Source organism: Strongylocentrotus purpuratus, unplaced genomic scaffold (genome assembly GCF_000002235.5).
Source record: "Strongylocentrotus purpuratus isolate Spur 01 unplaced genomic scaffold, Spur_5.0 spur5_contig_857, whole genome shotgun sequence".
NCBI classification, from domain to species: domain Eukaryota; kingdom Metazoa; phylum Echinodermata; class Echinoidea; order Camarodonta; family Strongylocentrotidae; genus Strongylocentrotus; species Strongylocentrotus purpuratus.
In genome coordinates, this window is record NW_022145565.1 from 522,838 (window position 1) to 546,998 (window position 24,161).

Sequence of the window (24,161 nt, forward strand, 5' to 3'; positions counted from 1 at the left end):
GAGCAAGATAAACAAAGATCTATCCACTTTCGTCTATTCTCACTGTCAGGTCTTCAGTTCTCTCTCTCTCTCTCTCTCTCTCTCTCTCTCTCTCTCTCTCTCTCTCCCTAGCTCTTTCTGTGTCTCTTCTTCTCTCACTATTGTTTACAGGTTATCATTTTATAGCTCCTGTATATTCTCTTCACATACACCGTACAACATACAGTCTTTTTGGTTAATCAAGAAGTAACAACCTGGAACAGTGAAATATAAGTGAATGAACTTTTATTCAAAATATTTCATTCAAAGCATTTTACACAATAAGTTTGTGTACAAAACAGTGACAGTATATACATGTTTAGATTGGGCACATATCTACATGACATCAACCTATTCTCCGACAGTACGAAAAACAAGGAAATCTAAAGAAGGGAAATATGTCAATTTTCTTCCACAAATCAAAAGAGAAAGGGAAAGCAGTGTGTTTTGTAACTCATACATTTAATCGCTGTATGTTCTCCTCTATACAAAAGAATGTTTATAATGAAAACATCTGATACAATAATAAAAACAAAATATAAATGAAATAAAGGTAGAAGCAATATATTTCCCAAACATAAAGAGTAATCCACTATGGAAACACACATCCATGATTTTGTTATTCTTCTATGATCAGCAGCTTTCCGTAACTAAATTTCCCCAGGAACATGCTTCATACGTCTCTTGTTTTGTGAAATATATTGGTTGAAAGATTAGAAATCATCAACCTGCAATCTACATTTATAACAACAGTCCTATTTGGTGGACATGGAATGGCAAAAAGGGAATCATTCATATCTACATGATGTATACAAATCAAGATAATGCTGGTAAGGATTCTGCCTAGTATCAGAGCATAATACCTAACAACCCACACATCTGACATTAATATAACTTATGCATTAAGTTGAAATCTGAAACAGTTTTAAAGAGTTACAATATGATCAAACAAAACAAGCAAACAATACATGAACGCCAGTGACCAAATAAACTTGTTACAACTGGAAACTAAATCAAATATCTAAAGTAAATTAAACCATGATCCCTTAGAAATGAGACCATATGTGACAGATCTAGAGAAGACAAAGGAGTGTGGTAATGGTGATCAATGCTATTTCTCGTTAAGATGTGTCCAATAATAATCTGTGCCAGGAGACCAATATACGTTTACATGCAGCACTATATGACACAGAGTAGTATAGTTTTGTGCATTTCATGTAAAATCAAATGCAATCTTGCATCTGAAAAGAGGACTGTGCCACAGAAATAACTAAGGAAATATCTAAAAATCTGTTGTCACGGCATAGCAGCATTTGCTTTGAGCATCGTTAGCACTTCAAAACATCTCCAACCTCTATATAAACCTTGTAATCATGAATAATGTGAAAATATATTTCAATCTTTTGCTGTTTCTACAGAAACAATACACACCATTCTGTACATGTATGTTCTATTATTATACTCACTGGCAATTAGCCAAGATAAGATGATAAGAAGAGGAGTTTCAAAGATCATTATTATGTACTGCAGGATAATACTTTACATGAACCCCATCAAATGGCAGTACCCTTGACACATCAATACCCTGGTAGGATTTCATGTTGATGACCGTAGCTTTGTATCTATCTGGATCACAGAGAACATATTTTATTCTCCCATTACATTCCCACACCATCAACCATTATTATGTACGTATCAAAAGGACAAGTCATTATACTATTTAAACTACGAGGGATCGATACACCTCTGGTCAGCTTGCAATAATGAAAAAAAAAGTATTTGTAGCTTCTTGGTAGGTTTCACTCTTAAAATCTGTATAATGATGAGCCAAACATAATAGCATGTAATACATTCTGTTCAGCAAATGACCTTCAGCCAATGACCTTCATCAAAGCATGTGGAGCTGTACTTCTCAGTCACTATGCAGCATAGGCATACACGTACATATAACATAGGATATGAAACCATCAAGTAGTCTCTGATAGAAGAAATCTAACCTTAATGGGAAATAAACACTTGATAAAATCATACTTGAGATGGTATACAGTATAAATGGTTAGTCAATCACTACCCTGATTTGTAATTAAAGAATTTACAAGAACTCATCAAGTCTAGATACTTCAAGAGTAAGTCAGCAAACATTTGAAAATGTTCAATTTTGCTGCTAATAACAGAAAGTTTTCCTGTCTTCTTTAACTTTCAATTGCAATATAATCTGTTTGGAGCCAGGAGGGCATTAACTCTGTGTAAGGTGATATTAGTTAGCAACCTTCTGGCTCCAAACAGACCCTATCAAAGCATACTGATGAATAGAGGCTGTAACTTTACCTTAGAATGTTAGCCATTCAAAAACATACATCAGCTTGAAACAAGTGTAATCAATAGGGTTTCCCACAGTGATAGAATCAGACATTGAAGAATGAGGGATACATTTTAATATTTTTATCATAATAATAATGATATGGGCATTTATATAGCGCCGGTATCCACCAGGTGGTGACGCTCATGGCGCTTTTCACATATTACCCTGGTCAGAAAAGTACAATCAGTATCCCTACTCATTGTGACAGTTTAAGGAAACATATTGAGATATAGTTTCAAATTAATTTACAAAATATCAATCAATCTGAAAATAACAGAAACTTGATCAATGCTGCTATCTACAACTGAGCGAATCATTGCCTCCATAATCAATATGATTAGTTAAGAATTACTTCTGAAGTCACCGCCTATCTCTCCGGTCCCTAGATCCCCTCTCTCTACTTCTATCCATTTGCTCTCTATCCCTACTACTATGCCTATCTGATACGTACTCTTCCTTCTCATATCTTCTATCTCTTCTTTCTTCATGTTCATTAGTATTCCTTTTACCATCATCCTCTCTATTTCTCCTTCTATCTATAGGATTGAAAGACTTGTTATCTCTGCTTCTTATCTCTTCTCTTGGTTCTTCTCGCCTTTTTCTCTCATCTCGTTCTGGTCTTCCTCTATGGTCTCTTTGCACATTATTTACCACTCTCTGTTCATCACTCTTCTCACTCTCCTTTTCACTATCTTCCTCTTCCTCACTATCATCACTATCACTGTCATCACTGTCACTGCTGTCTTCACTTTCGCTTTGCTCTTTCACAGGCTCAGGATGCTCTCTCTTGCGCTCTTCCTCTTTCCTATGAGAAGATGATACTTCTTCCTTCTCACTCTCTTCGCTATCACTATCATCACTATCACTACTATCATCACTTTCACTCTCACTTTCATCACTGTCACTATCATCACTGTCTTCTTGTGTAGTCTTACCAGTCTTTAATTCATTTGCTCTTCTCTGTTCATCCCTCTCAAGATTGCTCTCAGCTTTCCTCCTTTCCTCTCTCCTACCATCATCTTTCTTCTCTTCCACCTCGCTCTCTTCCTCGCTACTGGAATCCTCACTTGAATTGTCCTCACTACTGTCCTCCTCTTCACTGCTTGATTCTTTTACCTCTTCCTTCTTTTTCCTTTGATCCCCACGTTTCTGATCATTTGTGCTTTCTGTTCTCTCATCTGCTCTCTCTCTTTCTAATTTGTCTATTCTATCCCTATCGTGTCTTGCCAAGTCTTCTCGATCAATATGTCCTCTATCATCAATTCTCTGTCTTCTTACTTCTCTCTCATCTCTTCCTTGCCTTGATCTACTATCGATTTCATTTTCCTCGCTTTCTGTATGCCTTCTACTACTCCCACTCCGGCTTCTACTATCAGTCTCCATCCGTTCTTCCCTTTTTCTTCTTTCATTTTTATCACCATCCCTAGACCTATCATTGTCCTGCCTATCTTCATGTCTTCTTTCTTCCCTTCCCTTTCTCCTTTCATCTTTTCTTTCTTCTCCTCTCCTTTTACCATCTTCTCTTTCATCTCTGTGGCTTTGTTCTTTAGATCGCCTCATGTCATCTGAACTATCTTCTCTCACCTTTTCCCTCCTCCTATCTTCATCTCTTCCGCTCCTCTCATTCTCAATTCTATTCCTTTTCTTCTCTGGCATCTCTTCTCTGGAACCCTTATCTTTAGACCTACGGGTATCTTCCTCATCTGATGATACACTTCTTTCCCTCCTTCTCTCCTTCCCATTTTTACTTCTTTTCCTCTCTGCTACCTCTCTGTTGCCTTTGCCATCAGACCTTCTTATATCTTCGTCATCTGAAGATACTTCTCTTTCCCTCCTTCTCTCCTCCTTCTTATTTTTACTTCTTTTCTTCTCTGCTACTTCTCTGTTGCCTTTGCCATCAGACCTTCTTATATCTTCGTCATCTGAAGATTCATCTCTTCCCCTCCTCCTTTCTTCAACTCTCTCCATTCTCTCTTCATCTTTTTTACTTCTTTTCTTCTCTGGAATTTTATCTCTGCGACCTTTATCTCTAGACCTTCTCGTACTTTCCTCATCTGAAGATGAATCTTTTTCTCTCATTCTGTCCTCTTCCCTCCCTCTTCTATCATCCGTCTTCGTCTTTGTCTTCTCTTTTCCTTTGGACTTGTTGGACCTGTTATTTTCATCATCTGATGATACATCCTGATCCCTTTCTCTTCTTCTTTCCTCACCTCTCCCTCCCCTTTGATCTTCTTTCATCATTCTCTGTCTTTCATCTTTCCTTCCTCTTCTACTATGTCTTTCATCTTGTTCTTCTTCATCATCTCCCCTTTCCTGTCTACCTCTTGAATTATCTTCTCGCTTTCTTTCATTTCTATCTTTATCTTCTCTTTGCTTTTCCTCCCTTTTGTTTCTCCTATCTCTATCCTGCTTTCTTCCATCTTTAACAGACTCTTCTTCCATACCATGTTTCTTTCTTTCATCTCTGCTTCTTTCCTTTTCTTTTCTTCTGACTTCCTTACCTTCGTCACTATCCTCTCTGTTTATCCTCTTTTCCTTATTCCTTCTTTCCTCTCTTTCATCTTCCCTCCTCAGTTGTTCTCTAAGCCTATTTGCTAGTTCTTCATCACTACCCTCTCGGTTTCTTCTCTTTTCCTTACTCCTTCTTTCCTCTCTTTCATCCTCCCTCCTCAGTTGTTCTCTAAGCCTAGTTGCTAGTTCTTCATCACTATCCTTTTCCTCTACTTCTCTATTATGTTTTCTTTGATCTCCATCCCTTTCCCTTCCTCTTTCCCTATGTTTACCATCATCCTCTCTTCTTGTGTGTTTGTCATCACCCCTTCTCCTTTCCTTCTCACCTTCTCTTTCTTTTCCCCTTCGACTAGGTCTCTCCTGTTCATGTTCTGCTTCACGACGTCTATCCCTGTCCTCTCCACGATGTCTATCTCTATCTCTTTCTTTCTGTGAAATATTATTAATTAGTTCTTCACCATCTTCACTCTCACTTTGTACCTCCCTCTGTCTGCGATCTGATTTCTTTTGTCCTTGCTCTCGTCCGTGGTGAGAGTCTGGTTTGGTTTGGCGCTTTTTCTCTTCTCTCCTGGGCTTTTCAGACTTTCTCTTTCTCCTTCTTTCATCATCGCTTCCTGTTTGAAAAAAAAAAAAAAAAAAAATTATATTCATGTTGTTTTCTCCATTTTTTTTATGCAGCTGACGTTTTGTCCAAAATGTATAACAGGAATATTAAAGGAAAACTACTCTATTCTATTCACTAAAGCATTAAATGATATCCAACTCAATCATATTAGACACACACATATAGGCATCACATGTTCAATCTTCATTTCCATCTTCTGAAGGTGCCACATATGGAATCTAACGATGTAGAATATTTTCATGTTTTGTCGAGTAATGAAAATTAAGCCTTTTTCCATAAAGTCTTACCAGAGGTCTCACTATCTGATTCCTCATCTGAAGATTTGTCTTCGTTCCCACTATCCGTTGATTCCTTCCTTCTCCTTCTCTGCTTCTTTTCCTTCTCCTTCTTCTTCCTTCTTCTACTTCTGTCAGCTTCTTCACTATCCTCGCCGCTACTCTCCTGTCTCTTCTTTTTCTTCTTCTTCTTTCTCTTATCTTCTTCCTCACTTTCTTCACTGCTACTCTCTTCTTCTTCCTCCTCCTCACTATCGTTATCATCGCTGTCACTCTCTTCTAAGGGTTGCTGTTGCTGCATGATCTGTCGCTGGAAGTTCTTCAGATGATCACGTAGATCATCCCTATGGAAGTAATGAATTATGATTCAATCAACATAAGTGGTACATTGAATTAATTCAATCTTTTAAGCAGTCATTTTCAACTTATATGCTGTATTTTCAATCAGATTCTGATTCAAATGGCAGAAATAACTTTGACAGATATTACAGATATAACATGAGAAAGTTTTTAAAGTATCAAAAGCAAGAGATCCTACAAAGAAATCACAAGCTAAAATTGTATAAATTTGAAAATGTAGGGGGGCTTTGTTGAAGTTATGTCATTCTCCACATTCACTGTGGTAAGACTTTCCACCAATCAAATCAATGCTTTCATCCATGCAGAGAGACTTTGCCCTTTGAACAGATACACAGAGACAAATTACGTGAGACAACTCTGTATGTGTACTTTAGAACAGATACGAAGAGACATATAACTTACGTGAGACAACTCTCTGTGTGTGTACTTTAGAGCAGATATGAAGAGACATAACTTACAATTGCCTTGAGTAACATTGCCACATGTAATTGCCACGTACAGTATTACGCATGTATTTCTTGTTAAGTATGTAATGTTTTAATCATGTAAAAGTTATCATTTTCTTATACTCCCTCCCCCTTTCTTTTTCTCCTCCGCCATACCTGTCCTTTTGTATTCATTATTTCACTGTGAATTGTGCTGTATATTGTATGCATGGGTGTTGATCCGTTGCGTCGTGCTATTCATCAGGGGGGTATATGATCTTACTGTTTCGTGCCCCACTGGTGACTGGGGTGGCGCAGCGGTTCGACGCCGGTGCCAAGAGTTGCATTATTATCTATAGTAGTTTATTATTAGTAAGTGCAATTTTACCTTGTAATAATTAATTCTGTAATCCATTACGCAATTTAGTTTTTAGCTACGAAGCATGGAATTAATGAACATTTATTGTTTACATGTTTGATTTGATTTGAATAAACCATTTATCTATCTATGAGACAACTCTGTATGTGTACTTTAGAACAATAATAATAATAATAATATTGGATTCTTATATAGCGCACGTATCAAACTTGCAAGGTCCTCAAGGCGCTCACAGCATTTAAAGGAATTCCTTCCTACCCGTACCCATTTAACACCTGGGTGGAGAGTGGCAAATGTAGATCAATGTCTTGCCAAAGGACATTAGTGCCGCAGCGGGACTCAAACTGCAGACCTTGTGATTGACAGTCCGCCGACGTATCAACTCATCCACGACACCTCTACGGATACAGAGACAGAGAGACACATTACCTACGTGTGACAACTCTCTCTGTGGACTTTATAAAAGCTTAGAAGAGACATATAACTTACGTGAGACCTCCAAGACCAATGGTGGTGAAGAAGTTGATGGCAAATCTTGTATGAGCAGGGTTGTTCCTAGGTAGCATGCCTTCAAAGAATGGCATTAGGGTTCTGTACACAGCAAAAAACATACATGTAAGTTAGTGGGACCAGTATAGGTACAAATAAAAACACAAAGGTGACAAACAGGTGAGCATTAGGAATATTACAGAGTTTTGACAATATCAAAGCTTACATGTGTACAGCCTATGTGTAATATTGCCCATTTCAAGTCTAAATATTACAGACATAGTACAATTTGATATTATTTAATAACATCTAATAAACAGGAAGAATTATTTCAAGCTTTATAATTTATGGAGTGACATTGAATAACTCTGAGGAAGAGATTTCTAGGTCTTTTCAACACCTAAGTTTGCCTAGAGAAGATGGACAAAAAAAATCAATGGGCACATTACTATCAAAGGCAACATGGATAGGAAATTGTATTTAATTGCTCCAAAATACTCCAAAATAAAAAACAGAACAACACACAGTACTTACGCATCTTTGAGTCTGTCATTGAGTTTTGGAAGTCCCATGTACTCTGATAGTTCTTGGAAGAGAATCTTAATGAAGATACGACTTGAAGAAGTGGTTTCCTCCTCATTCAGATGAATGCTTTCAATGACCTGTGTGATAAAAGATATTCCTAATGTTAGCAGTAAGAATAAAGTGGACGCTTATAACAAACCCACATTATAACAAGCTAGTTTACCAGTAACACTTCTTCATATCATATTGTGTTCAAGCCATGATATAATATAATTTCTTATAAAAGGCGGTAATACACTGGTTCCAACGAGTTTATTGATAGTACATATCGATAGTATGAAATCGCACTGTATTACAGTTTCACTATAATATATACCAGGTATGAGAAAGTGAAAGACAGACTGAGATATTGAGAGAGAATGAAAGGATAATCGAAAGTCAGGTTTAACAATACTTTAAGCAACAAATGGGATCTTGGAAGCTTATTTCAGTAAACTATCTGCTACTGATAAATACACCCCTTCCACTGTAATACCTGAAAGCTACATATGGGTAGAAGAATAGCTCTTTGATGGGATTGCTTTTATATCTGTTTGCAGTTGACCTAGCTGTTGAACAGGTGTTGGTTTGAAACCATCAATCTTAAAACATCTATTCACCACTCAAATGATTGCATTCTTGTGTACAACTTAAGAGCTATTTATTGGCTGTTTTTTTTCTCCTGGTAGCAACTTAACAATCTTCCAGGATGAATAATTAAATAGTGCATACACTATCATGTGAAGTTTGTGCAACCCACTTTAAATACAGGAGTAGGCAACCTTCATAGGTGTACGGGTTGTCTGTCCATCTGCCTATGCAGGCAACCCAAATGCTAACTATGCAAGAGCCCTGTCATGACTACATACATACCGTCCATGAGATGGCATCTGTGAAGAGCAGATGAGAGAAGAACTTGGCTACATTCCTCAGTTTGTTGGTATCTAGACGATGACATGTATCATACTGCTCACCAAAGATCCCTTCATATTCCCTTACATACTCCTGCTTCAGCTGACAGAACCTCTGCACATCACCAAAAACACAAAAAGATAGTCATGTCATTATGGCAATAACCAAGATTAATTATCATTAAAAGTGGTGTAATTAAGATTCAACACTAAAATGTCAATTAGATCATCATACTTCAAGAATAATCATTCATCTTCCAACAGCTGTCCACATGGTCAACATCTATGGATTCTTCTTGATCTGCAAAATATTGGATAATGAATGACTTTCGTTATAAATCGCATGAAAGAAAAAAAAGTGAAACTAAAAAATCTGATTAAAATCTGGACGCTTTAAGCCGGTTAAGTAAAACTTGATTGTGACAACATGATATCTGGTTCTCAGCTTTGAACATTAAGCCATTTAATCCTATTTGATTTCATGAGTCATCTCTAGATGGTTCGTAAGCCTAATATGATGGTAGTATTCAACAAGTTATATGTATTGTGTATGTCCTGCTATAGATTTGAAAGTAGGGGTAAGTACCTGTCCTAATAGTCCAAAGAACTTCTCATACGTCCTCTGTTGAGCACAGCAATCCAGGATCATGAGACACACTTCTTTCTGTATTGGAAAAATGAAAGACAAGAGAGAACATAGGACATGGCACATATATATTCAATATATATAATGCATCTGTTGAGAGCCAGAAGGGTGTTAAGTGTATTTTAAAGCGATACTGAACTGATGAACTTTCTGCCCTAGCATACTGTTTATTGCACGTCGCCATCTCATGGTCAAATTGCCAACAGTGCGTAACCCAATCCCTAATTCTCACTTCACATACAGAGGACTGGATGCGAGAACCAACGGCGCCCCTAGGGAAGCAGCGAGTTACAGGACCCTACTGCTACAGCTGACCTGAGGTGGCACTAGAGGGGATTTCAATGGATGATGTATTTCTGCACTTAGGCATGATAATGCTTAACATATCTTTGTTTTCAATATTTGTCTCTTTGGAAATATCAACCTTGCTATATCAGCAAAGGATTAGTACTCACAGTATTTAGGATATTTCTCCCAACAACATAACCTTTCAATAAACATAAGTGGAGAGAGAGAGTACTGTAGACAGGCCAAAATTCACAAAGTAGATTTGTCATAATCCGTAGTTCGAACCTTCATAAGCAAATCTTTCCTCTCGCAACCTTCTATCCACTTTCAAAACCCAACTGAAGACATACCTATTCTATATCGCTCACAACTAGCCGCTACTCCAGTCTCTCCCAGGGGAATCATGAACAGTACATTGAGTAGGTTTTTAGTCTTCTCAGCGCCTTTGATTAGGTAACTATATATTGGCGCTCTACAAATTTCTGGATTGGATTGGATTGGATGTCTAATGGCCAATAATAACGGCATGATTAAATGCTTATTTAAGCTTATGTTAGTTCGTGATAGAATTTTAAAAAACATAATTCAGGTCATGGTTTAAAGCCACTGCACTACTTATAGCTACTTGCACCCTCTATATAGCTAACAATGCATAATCAGTGCCTGTTGGTCCCCCATGATCCCTCTTTTGTTATGTTAAATGAGAGCTGATTTGATGAAATAACCACCTGTCAGTGACCTTGCAGGGAGGTCTAATCCCCCCTGGCCAAACTAGTGCAGACCGGTTTTAAGTACCCTCCTTCATGAATTCAACCGCACAGCGAGTGTCCTACCTCTTGGCCTGGCTTCAACTCCATCTTGAGCATCTTATGAGTGCACTCCTCAAAGTCCAGACTGGACTGGATGGTGAGGTAGATGATACGTCTTAGAGCCGTCAGGTTCGTCTCGGTCTTATCCTGTATCTCCATCTTCTCTTGTTCTGGCAATCATAACAAAATAAGAATAGTGAGAGAGATAGGTAAAGAAGGGCGAGCAGCCAAAGTAATGAAGAAAAGAAGAAAAAAAATCTCCAACGGAAGGTCATAAGACATCAAGGGCAATACAGACATGAACAACAATAACAAAGTTGGAACCATTTTTACTTTGCTTTATTTTCTTTGAATCCCAACTTCCTTTGATGGGCCAAAATTATGCACCTCATATAGAATAAAGAAATAAGATAATGTTTACATTTGGAGAGAACTCATTTTGAGTGGTACAAGATCTTTATGTTACAGAGGATTGATACATAAACCAAATAACCCTCTATATCACACAAAGTAATTAAGCCTCAAATTTTAGAATTTCATGATGTGTTGCTTTAAGTGCTTCCAATTAAAATGGAACGTAAAGAAAGGACAAAAAGTGGACAATCTCATAAACATTTGCTCCTGATATGCATTTAGTACAGCATTAACTTCATCTTACACTATGTTCATAATACAGTATCCTCTATAAAGATATTCCAGTGTCTTGCTTGTATCAATATATATCATAAGATGATGACGTGGATCCTAATCAAATGATTGGTTGAAAGCGTACACGTGACCAGGCATTTATTTTGCCTAACGCGTTATTATGCGTAATTTGGGTAATGACCGGTCATTATCAAAATCATGTTAGAAAACATCATTTTATAAAACATAATCTTATAAAACAAATAATACACATCATTTTGTTCGGGCATTAGTAAAATTACCCACACTTGGTACCTTCAAAACAGTCCAAACACGTGTTAAACTGTTCCAAAGGTACCTTGTGTGGGTAATTCTTACTAATGCCCTAACTGATGTATGTTTGGGTAAGAACTTTACCTGCTGCTTCTTGTTCATCAGAATCTTCTTCACTTGATCCACTCTCACCACCTGATCCAGAATCCTCACTGTCTTCATCTAAGATCTCTTTACGGATTGCTTTGTATTTCTCTTCGTTCTCTAGAAACTCTGGATCAGCCTTGAAAACATCTGGATAGAACAATAACGACAGCAAAGGAAATATTATTGCATTTTATAAAAACTAATCTCATCTCATTTTATCAATTGTTTAATCTATCTCTTCGTTTACAAGAGAATCTGGATCCTGCACAGTAACATGCTTTAAAAGCAACAAAGAAAAAAAAGAACAACAACAAAAAGACATTTTGTTATGACACATTGTATGACCAAATGCAATGATATGAAATTAGCCCATCTCCTTTGTACATCCATCTTGTGTGTTACGTAATCCTCATCAAAGTTCGGTAGATGAGTTTACCGTTAACCCACCTTTCTACAATCCCCTCCAAAGTATGAGAACAACATCATGCCAATATGAATCACGCATAGGGGTTTGTTCTACTTACTGAGTATATCTTCTGTTTGGTAATCATCTTCAAGTGTGAGTAGATGAGTATACTGGTCATCTTCCTCGACCAAGTCCAGTTCTTCAATGACCGCAGGAAACTCCTTGAAACCATCCTTACGATTGGCAAAGATAACCTCTACCATGTACTGAACTCTCTTCTCTATCTTAGCCTCATGAAGGATGCTACGCAGTCTCTCAAAGATGGCTGAAACAATATCAAAAAATGAATTCATTATCTCATCTATCCCTTTACCATGTACTGAACTCTCTTCTCTATCTGAGCCTCATGAAGGATGCTACGCAGTCGCTCAAAGATGGCTGAAACAATATTAAAGAATCAATTCATTATCTCACCTATCCCTCATTCATGTAAATATCTATATAATCAATAATCTTGATGCTCAGAGTCATAGAAGGTCGTATTCATGGAAAGAAGAAGAGGGGAAGACCTCGTAAAGGCTTTCTAGACGATGTAATCACACAATGTGGAGCAACAGGGTATGAAACGATGAAACGGTTGGCTCAAGACCGAGGAACCTGGAGAGAAACTTGGAGAGACACTTGATATAGAATTTTGAATGGGTCACTGAACCTGTCATAAACTGACAGATCACTATTGATGATGAATCAATAAAATAGTGGCTGATGGAATTACAAGCACAATTAACATCTGAGACAATCCTCTAAATGGAAAGGTGCTTTGTGGTGTCAGTACTCCTAAGGTCCCAAGAGGATTTACAGAAGGTCAAGAAACAAAATACAATACAGAGCACTGTAAACTGTAGGAGGGACTCTAGCTGATCTTATTTCATATCTGTCATCTCAAAACATTTCATCTAGAAAAATGGGGAGGGTCGGTTTGCATTGTCAATAAATGTCTGTCTCAAAGCTTCCCTACACAACTTTCAAAGATTTAGAGAAGATGTTTGTTCTTACCCATGATTCCTCTTGGTGAAAGTTCTGTTAGTTTCTGTCCAACTTCCTTGAGGAATCCCACAGCTACTTCCACACTGTCATCTGTAGCTTGCTCTAACAACAGGGTTAGTATCTCCAGTGATACTACCTCATGAGCCTGGGGAAAGCAGTATGGCAAACAAATCAAAACATCTCAATGTTATGAAATCATGATGTAAACAAAACATTTTGTTGTGCTTTCTAACATCTTGTTTTACATGCAACATTTAGGAAGCACAGGGTGTTGTTTCATTTCTCATACATCCACACAACTTGATATGAACAAGAGGCCTGTGCTGCATACAGGAATGCCATAATCATGTAACTTAAAGATAAAATACAAACTGAGGCCTATATTTACTACATAGTAGTAGTAGCGAGCCTGATTCGAACATGGGAGTCTTTTCAAATCACAGATATTAACAACTCCCTAATTTCTGAACAATTTTATCATGATGGTTGGGGTAATTTAAAAAAAGATCTAGGAAAAAACATTGAAATTCTATCGAATTTGGTAGAACTCTCTTCTAATTCCCAAATTTGTTTTCATATGCAAACAATTGGAACAAACACAACTCTTCATGTATAGACTATATTTATAAAGGAGGTTGTGAAGAGACAGAGAGTAAATTAGTTTGGATTGAAAGTTTTATTGTTTAAAAGAACAATTTATCTCCTTTTTCCTCAGCATAAACACACATTTTTTCTTCAGAGAGACAAATTTATCTTTCAGACTATGCAATAACCAGACCAACAAGGTTGTGCCTTGGAGCCGGGGAGGCTTGAAACGAAACTATTTAATACATTTCCTCTATCATTACAATCCTGATTCTGGGTGACACAATTGAGGGTTTGGATCTTACCACTTGCTGGTTGACCAAGTGAGCAATAAACCTGGTTGAGGAGAGACAAAGCTTCTTGTCATTACGGCGATAACCCTTCTTGAAGTTAGTGATGAGTCGTCGCAAGATGAGTTCTCCATTTTGTGGAAACTGTAAAGAAGAGGAAAATCCTGATTTATATACAGTACAAAGGTGGTGGTCAATGTTTCCATATTGTTCATGCTTTTTTATTTCTAATCTTCACATTATTTGCCAAACACCAAGGATACAATGCAACAGTATATATGTGACACCTAAATCCCACATAATAGAACAAGTATAGTCTTTCATAGGAGAGCTTACTTGTATGTGAGGCTTACCTTTGTATTGATGATGGCTATAAATGCTGCATACACATGAGTGAAGGTAGGTGAGGCAGACTGAGCATCAACCACTGCTTTAGCTAACCAACCACTGTAGGCAAGACAGAATTATAAACAGTTATATATCAGTAATATACAAAACATGCAAAATCATTATAAGATCATTATACAAGGTACATAAAATCAGGTACTAACTCATGATATAAAACATAGCGTGTCCATTAATCATCCATTAACAATGAGATCTTAACTGTGTTGCAAATAGGCCCCTTATAATTGGAGGAAAGCCATCTTTTGTAATTCAGAAAAAGAAAATTGTGATGATGTACTTACTATAGCTTTTAAAGGCTTACAAAACTGAAGGTGTCTAAAAAACAATGTTAAAAAATATGATAAAGATCTCCTTCTTAATACATGCTCTGAAAATCAAGTTTTAATGGAATAACATTACAGTGCAAGCAGGTCACCTAAAATCTTATTGATAGATATTTACAGATGGAGCCTTCTCAAACCATTGCCAGTGTTATGCTTTGCCATGATAATCCCACATGGACTTTACTTTGCATGGTTGGTTTTTTATTTCTTATCACAGATTTACATCATCTATGACTGTACAACTTCACATGTATAGTATATTGCTAATTCATACCAAACATGATGCTTTGCAATTCTTGTACAAGGAAAACAGAACCATTACTGAAAACACATCTTTTTAATTAAGTGTAAATCTTACACATATCAGGAGCTCTTGTAGTGAAGTAGAATATATACTTAATGTTGGATAGTTTCTGTGCTCTATAAATGTATTATTATTATTATTATTATTATGATTATGATGTCATGATAACATACCGTCCTCGTACAATGTTGAGCTGTAGCATCTCTTGTACAATCAAGCCAAGATTGGAGATGTTAGCCTTATTCACCAGACCATTGATACTCTTCTTCAGTGCTTCCCATGAAATCCTCTGATATGCAACACTGTAATGAGATTAAGAGAAGAAAGAAATCAGTTTGACATCGTCAAGGTGGCTGGTTTGAAGGTACGTACTCTGATCATCGTCTTCCTGATTTATCACATGACTGTTTCCCAATGTGTAGTAGAAGTAAGAGCCATGCTGTGGCCTCTATTTTTAAGGTCTCTAGCTCTCGGTGCATGTGATCTCTTACTCTGATGGTTAAGGAGGCAAATATTTGAAAGACTTTTGTTTCTAGGGAGAGTAAAGTTTTTCCACCACACTGTTGAGAATTATCATCAATCATAAACATAATCCAAACTACTATCTATGCAGATGTACTTTTGTTTAGATGCGAAGATGAAACACTTGGATATTGATGACATTTGTTTATCAACTGGTTAAGAAGGAGGTTTATCAACTGATTGAGAAGGAGGGTTATAAACAAGGGGAACACATTTAATGAAACACACTTTACATGTAAAGTCCACACATGAACATTAGAGTTTCTAAATACAAGAATCTATTTATTTATTTTACCTTGTTTTATCAGTAATCTGTGCTTGCATCATCCTTAGTTTAGCTGGAGGGATGTAAGCTCCACCAGTCCTTGTGAGAAGAGGATCTATTTCTGGCTTCTTCTTCTTGGGAGGTGGAGCAGCATTCTCCTTGTTCTCCTCTCCATCTTCTCTTCTTCTCCTACAAAGACATAGTCATTCAAAACAAACATCTTTCTTAATTGTAACTCATGAAATGGAGAGATTGCATAGAGACAGGTTATTTCATTGAAATATTTGAAAGTGCAATTTGGTGGTGGTGGTATTGGTTATTTTACCCGACTGCTAAGAAAGCATAAATGCTTGTTAGTACGGCTTTAGGTCCTCTCTGAGGGACCTGAAATTTACATTGTTCATAATGGGACGACAAGCCCCTTGCAGATTAGAGTCTCTGTTCAGAGTTCCTCTGCCTGATACCACACTTGTAGGGCAACATGCTAAACCTGCTCACAAAGGAAAACACCAAAGAATTATCACAGCAAGCACATGATCATCTATCAGACTAGCACTGTAAAAATTACATAGTTTTCCAATATAGAGTTGACCAAAAGTCAACTTGGAAGATAAGTTGTTCACTTACCGTCGGCTGTTATCTTGGTCTCTGTCTTCATTACGCTTCATTCTCTCTTCCTCCTCTTCTCTAAATCTTCTATTCCTGAATCTTCTCCTTGCATCTTCATATCCTCCTGTCTCCTCGACCTCTCCCTCCTCTAATCTGTCTCGCCTAGAACCGCCTCGGAACCGGTCCTCGTACTTGTCTTTCATCCTGCTGTAGTGGCTTGGTGAAAGAGATCTATCTCTTCGATCGCGTTCCTCTCCCCTAAAATACATTGGATAAACAAGTTCATAATTAACATCTGGTAAACAAAAAATAAGCATAACATATCATCTCGAACGATAAGATCTTAGGAAAGGGGATTTGGTATTTCAAATTTTAGATAACAATTATGAGGTATATGGTGTGAATTCCTTAGAGACTTCAGTGAACAAGGATGACAACCTTTATGCACAATCCTTCTAGTTTCTCGGTCTCAATCAAGCCAAGCTTCCCCCTTTATTCATTATCACACGATAAAGGTAATGAGATCAGAGATGATAAATGAGAAGTCATTTCATACGAACCTGGGCCTGGATCTATCACCATCTCGTCCTCTTCTGTCTCTCTCCTCTCTATCTCTTCCTTCCCTCCTGCGATCACGGTCTCTATCATGTTCCCTCTCTCTATTTCTCCCTCGTTCTCTATCCGTGCTATCCTGATCCTTATCCTCCTTCCTTCTCTCTTCTCTGTCTCCATCCTGGTCCATCTCACCATCTTCATCTCCTCCTTCAGTCTCTCTCACATTGCCATGGATGATGTTGCTACCCACTGCACTCTGCATCTTTTTCCCTCTTCCATCTTCATCATCGGATGCATAGTCCCTGCAATATAAATTAAATATAATAAATATAAATTCTTAAATGTCCATTTAAGAATGAATTATCATTCACCTACAAGTACTGAGAAAATCATAAAGCTATCCCTGGACAGGAAAAGCTGCAAATTAGTTAGATTTTTAACATTTACACATCGTATCTGGCAGCTCAGGCAAGACTCGAAGTACAGCTGGGTGAATGACATGAGCAATAAAGAAGATGCACACTATCATTGTCAACCATATGAGCCTCAGGGTTCATTTTCCCTTGTGTGGATATTGACCCTGTACAATCACCAATAATCTAGTACTAATATATTTCTTCTCTTACCAGCTTCGTCTGTCCTCTACTGGTTGCTCATTGCTTAGTAGAACACTTTTCACCCTTCGTTCTCTCCAGGAAACACTACTCTCACTGTCATCACTGTCACTGTCAAACCTAGCTGGCTTCCTTTGCTGCTTCTGTTGCACGGTTGGTTCTGGGATGCTGAGGAATTAACATGAATAAGATCCCAAAACATACAGTCCATTAAATACATGATGATGAAAATACACAATAAACATATTTCCCAATGTTTCCAACTTATTTTGAATAGTACATGTACTTTGCTTTGTATGAAAATATTTAAATAATAAATAAAATAATGTTAATGTCGACCTGACAATTCACGACAATGTTTTCCTTTGGTCATACATTTACACTTAACCTTCAGATAAAGGATATCATATGAATGTCCTACTTTAGGAATATGCCAATTTCTTAAATCATTGAATAACACCATTTGGATAAAGCATTTGTGAAATACAAAAGTGGATGATCACACATTACTTCTCATAACTCATTTTATTAATTAGGTGGTCTGTCAACGACAGATCACCTATTGTTTTCGTCAGAATTTTCTTTCTTTATTTATTTATTTATTTATTTATTTATTATTTATTTTTATTTCTCCCCGTTTTTTGTTCATCGGTTAACTCAAGATCGGTTGTGTCAATTTCTTTCAGTTTTGACACAGTCATAGGTCATTGTCATGAGACATAACAGTAACCTTTTCAAGGTCATCAGGTCATCATGACGTCATCCAGGCGCCATTTTGTGAAATCACGTTATCCATCATATCTTCATGATGCATAAGCAAAGGTCATTCATATTCATATCACATATACTTCAGGTCAAGGGTTAACAAGTCATGTCATCAAAAGTCACATAAAGGTCATGACGCGCACGTACGCGCGCGTCAAAATTTTAAAATGCTCAAAATCACTTAACTATTAAAGAAGAGTACGAATCAGGTCATTTTAAGCATTTCAAAATTTTCCGTCCGTAAGTGTCACCGCGCGCGTTGCGCGCGCTCATAACGCGCGGAAAAGGTCAAATTCAAATTGTTTACATGATTTAGATTCCTCTTACCGTAAATGACAATTTACATTAATTTCAGTCACTCTTGACCTTTCATAAGGCCGTGAGCGCGCGTCAAAGTTCAAAATCCGCGCGTGCTGCTATGGGCAATATAATGCAAATTTGATCAAAAACATCACATTTTAAAAATCAAAATAGCTCTTCAGATAATCAATTGATCCCATTTTTTATATCATAGTTGAAAAAAGCATGAGTTGGAGATATGATTTCATGTGTCATTTGACCCTCAATTAACTAATGACGTCATCATAATGGCCTCCGAACTCAAAATTTCAATTTGCATATTATGACGTCAGCAGATTTTTGGAAAATTGATTGTATCTCTGTAAATATTAATCAATTTTCTTTCAAATTTTGATATGTTTTACCTGAGAATATTCTCTACAAATGCAGTCTACACGATATTTCATTTTGACAATGGTATCATGGCGTATTTTTGCGATTAAAGGAGGGATGTCAATTTTTCACATTTTGCGTGTATTCTCTATGGGACATGACTTTTTCTCAAAACTGGATTCTACATTCTCGTTTTTATTTCTTCCCATTTTTTGTTTATCGGTTAACTCAAGATTGGTTGTGTTAATTTCTTTCAATTTTGACACATTTATAAGTCATTGTCATGAGACGTGACAAGAACATTTTCAAGGTCATCAGGTCATCGTGACGTCATCCAGGCGCCATTTTGTGAAATCACGTTATCCATCATATCTTCATGATGCATCAGCAAAGATCATTCATATTCATATCACATATATTTCAGGTCAAAAGTCAACAGGTCATGTCATCAAAAATCACATAAAGGTCATGACGCGCGCGTACGTGCGCGTCAAAATTTAAAAATGCTCAAAATCACTTAACTATTAAACAAGAGTACGAATCAGGTCATTTTAAGCATTTCAAAATTTTCCGTCCGTACGTGTCAACGCGCGCGTTGCGCGCGCTCACAACGCGCGGAAAAGGTCAAATTCATTTTTTTTACTTGATTTGGATTCCTCTTACCCTAAATGACAATTTACATTAATTTCAGTCACCCTTGACCTTTTATAAGGCCGTGAGCGCGCGTCAAAGTTCAAAATCCGCGCGTGCTGCTATGGGCAATATAATGCAAATTTGATCAAAAACATTTCATTTTAAAAATCAAAATAGCTCTTCAGATAGTCAATTGACCTCAATTTTTATATCATGGTTAGAAAAAGCATGAGTTGGAGATATGATTTCATTTGTCATTTGACCCTCAATTAACTCATGACGTTATCATAATGGCCTCCGAACTCAAAATTTCAATTTGCATATTATGACGTCAGCAGATTTTTGGAAAATTGATTGTAACTCTGTAAATATTGATCAATTTTCTTTCAAATTTTGATATGTTCTACCTTAGAATATTCTCTACAAATGCAGTTGCACGATATTTCATTTTGACAATAGTATCATGGCGTATTTTTGCAATTAAAGGAGGCATGTCAATTTTTCACATTTTGCGTGTATTCTCTATGGGACATGACTTTTTCTCAAAACTGGATTCTACATTTTCGTCTTTCGCGAGCCATATCTCCGTCGTTTTATCTTTGTTTACGCTGAGCTTTGAGTATGTTGTAGCTGAGACAATAAGCTTTTACAAGTGTGCCCATCATTTTTCGATCAGATGCCGGGATCATGCTCATATCTCACTTGCAAAGTGGGTTTTGATAATTCCATTTTCCGTTTACGTGTAATCTCTATGGGAAATGTTTTGGTATATCGGTAACGCACTTGACTTCCGACCTCGAGGTCCCTGGTTCGAGTCCGGGCGTCTCCAACAATTTTTTTTTTTAACTTTTTTTTCTTTTTGACCTTTCACTGTACCATCTCCTTTGAATATTAAAACACGTACAATCGCAAATAATGTAATAAACAACCATATTTACTTTATTATTACCCTATTATTACTTGATCCATTACTTTTTGCGTGTAATCCTTATGGGAGATGACTTTTTCTCAAATCTGGATTCTACATTCTTGTCTTTTGCGAGCAATATCGCCGTTATTTCGGCTTGGTTTTTGTTGATTTTTGAGTATGTTGTAGCTGAGACTATATCTCTAATTTCGATCAGTCTGATGTCATCGTGGTCTGTTGATGATAATCATCAACATCATCATGATCATGATCATCATCATCATCATCGTCATCACCATTACTATCAAGATCATCATCATCATCATCATCATGATCATCATCATTGTTTACATGTCTATATAACTTCTCCCTTTCTCAATATAGAAAATATTATAATCTATCATAAGACTTGAAGACAGACCACCTAATTCGTCCCCATGACGAATTAAATTTCTAGTTTTATTTGGTACCATTTCCTTAAGAATCAAATCATACACATGCTTACTGAGTTAATGCTTACCCTTCTTGCAGTGTCTCAATATCTGAGTCCGCACCAACTGAGAGCTCATCATCAGATTTGTGTCTTCTATTAATGACTCCATCATCTTCTCTCCTTCTTGACCTTCCATCTTCAGTATCATCACTCTTGACAGATTTCCTCAAATGAGGCTTGTCCCTACTATCCACACCTTCTTCATCTGATAAAGATCTGTCCTTTTTCTCTTCTACCTCCTGTTTATCCCTCCTTCTCTCATTTTCCCCTGAACTCTGTCTCCGGGTTGATCTACGTCTTGGGGATGGGGACCTTCTTCCCGTCCTCCCATGCTCATCTCTAGCATCCTTCTCTCTTCTCCTGGATTTCTTTTCCCTTTCTGGGATTGGTGATGCTTCACTGGAAGATGTGGAATCACTGGAATCTCCCTCACTACACACAAAAAAGAATAAAGCCACGGTTGGTTGGTGAGCACTTTGGTGTTTCATTCAAGGGTGTTACACACTCTTCCCCATAATCATTTTTAAAGTTCTTAAATTTGTATCATGTACAGCCATAGATTAACCTGCTGCGGTTTGTGGACACTTAAGACAAAATCCCCAAGTCCATATTGTTACTGTTTGAACGAAAGAAAATTCTTAAAATGGAAACATTTAAATAGCTGTTTTGCCTCAGATAGTTTTAGAATTCCGAGATGATGCCCCTTTTAAAGTATGGAGATTAATCTGCTCTTTCATATGACACCTCATTTATTGAGTATTACCTTCAGGATCACAAGAAATAAAGGTTTGAATCTCGATTTGGTAATAAAAACATTGACCAATTTTGCATGATCGCGCAATGCACATCGACCAGTAGGGGCGCTGGTCCGAGAATGAGGATCGATCGTCCTCATAAACGAGGATATCCTTGTAAACACGGACGAAAATGCGTCCTCAAAAATAAAGATCGTCTGCATTTTCGAGGATGTTTTTTTTCATCGGCGCTCAGCGGGTTTTAGGTTACCGAACTGCCCCCTGCCGATGCGAAAAATGGGATTCCTCGTGGGAAAATAACCCTACTTCACCGTCTACTTTTATGGATTGTCCGTCTTCTGAAAGTCTTTGTACAAAGTCTCTGTAAAAATGAATGCATCGAGAAAATCATTGCGGAATCCGTTTTTTGCATTGCCAATGCGCCGATCAAAAATATGAAACGTCTGCGAAAATGCTGACGATTCTAATTTTTGAGGACGCATCAGTCCACGTTTACGAAGACATTCCTTGTTTATGAAGCCGATCCTTATTCTCGGACCAACGGCAACGCCCCTACTGTAGACTGCATAGGGATTATGATTATGAAGGAAAAACTGTGCGCCATCTACACGTTCGTAATGGCGTTATCACAGTTTTTCCTTCATAATCAATTTGCCTTCGGTGTAGACTTGACTAGAAGGGATGAGATTGATTTAGATGACTCCGGCAGCGAGAGTTTAACACGGCTCCCAAGATTTTCATCATGGATATCGATTTTGACCCATAATTTCCTAAAAATGGACCATTAAACAGATTATTTCAGTCAAGTTGGTAAGTGGAACCGAAGTAGTTAAGTTTTAACCCAATTTACAATATAAAATGCATCGGATTTGCATCCTGTGAAAGGAGTAATTCGGGGATAAGTTTTGCAAGTTTGGTGTGCTGATTTGCCCACATAACCCTACACATTTCGCGGGATAGATCTAGTCTGTTTCGGTCTCTAAAGAGAGAGCCGACCCTACCCCAATAAGAGGCTAACGAACGAAAGAGACGGAAAATTCGGTCTAGGGTACTATGGGAAGGATTTTAGCACACAACATCGAGTGCGCGATCACGATCAGACACCCTACTAAAAAAGTACCGATTTAGAGTGAAATCAGTTGAGTTTTGTACAGACAGTGCCAGTGCAGTGGTGTTTGAAATGTTGAGAATCAATAGACTAGAACAGTTTCTAATATACAGCCAGGGTAGTAATGCAGCTGCCGGTATGTGTGAGTACCTTCTTCTTCTTCTTCTTCCTCCGTTGTTCTCGGAGATCTGCAGTTGTATTCTGCAAGCGTCAGTGTTGGTGTCTTTCGTCTCCAGCTGTTGACATTGTAGTTACAAACATTCAAGTGGGAGAGGAAAGGATAGAGGTACGGGCAATGTGAATTTTATGAAGGAAGAGTAGAATTAGAGTGTTCAGTCTATCATATAGATTTGATGGGAGCATGAGGTGGTTGGGAAGAAGTATAGCTTTTGTGAATGCAAAGCCATCATTGAAGTTGAAGTATGAGAGGGTGGTTTCAGAAAAGTGTCTGCTCTGCATTTCTCCGATGAAGTCACTTCGGTGTGACGCTAGGATACTACAGGAGGCCACAAAGTGGATATTATCCTCATCTTCCTGGTGGCAAAGACGGCAAGTGGTTGAGGTTGCTTTCTAGGCTACCAGTACCAGACGGTTATTTCTGTTTGACCGAGGGCCCTGACCGGGAATACCTTACGAAAAAAATCAATAGGATTAGTACGCATGTCCATAGCCGATGCGGACGCTGACTTTCCGTGGCTTGCTCACTCGATCTGAGACAGTGACATTATTTCAAGGAGGAAATTTAAACTGAATATTTTACTTGAAAAAAACATAATTTACCTGTCTGATTCCACCATTATTCCCTGCGATAACGCCACGTGAACTCTGTAATATAACAATTTAGTGCCTCCCTGCAGTACAAGCGCACACAAAATTGCGTTTGTAATGTTTGTGCTGAGAATCGTCGACCTCAAAGTAAGGTCATTCATAATTCAGTAGTTCAGCTTTCTAGTCTTTTCCGGGTCGTTCTTCGTGTTTTGTTTGTAGCGTCTTTCCTTCGTATGTATATGCCACATGATCTTTTTGTATTGCTTGATTGATTGATTTTATTCGACAAGCTTCCAACATACAACAATATACAATAATAACAGATAGAAAATAAGTAAGCTTGAACAGGATAAACCACGAAAGCTCGAGAGCTTATTTCAAGTGGGGTCCCCTACAGACATGTACACAATTATAATATTTACA

The 24,161-nt window shown here is 37.5% G+C and overlaps 1 protein-coding gene across 1 annotated transcript; it reads right to left on the bottom strand.

Moving 5' to 3' along the window:
• Positions 1-247: 247 nt before the first annotated feature.
• LOC576841 (pre-mRNA-splicing factor CWC22 homolog) lies at positions 248-23,898 on the bottom strand. The gene is made up of 19 exons (XM_030996995.1): positions 23,751-23,898; positions 21,135-21,539; positions 17,650-17,805; positions 17,029-17,325; positions 16,487-16,726; positions 15,890-16,048; positions 15,246-15,374; positions 14,391-14,484; positions 14,053-14,181; positions 13,172-13,307; positions 12,234-12,440; positions 11,707-11,856; positions 10,687-10,832; positions 9,506-9,583; positions 8,882-9,034; positions 7,979-8,106; positions 7,445-7,546; positions 5,804-6,135; positions 248-5,505 (listed from the first exon to the last, which is right to left on the bottom strand). Exons 1-19 carry the CDS (start codon positions 23,765-23,767, stop codon positions 2,741-2,743), a joined length of 5,823 nt encoding a protein of 1,940 aa, XP_030852855.1. The 5' UTR covers positions 23,768-23,898; the 3' UTR covers positions 248-2,740.
• Between the last annotated feature and the right edge of the window lie 263 nt (positions 23,899-24,161).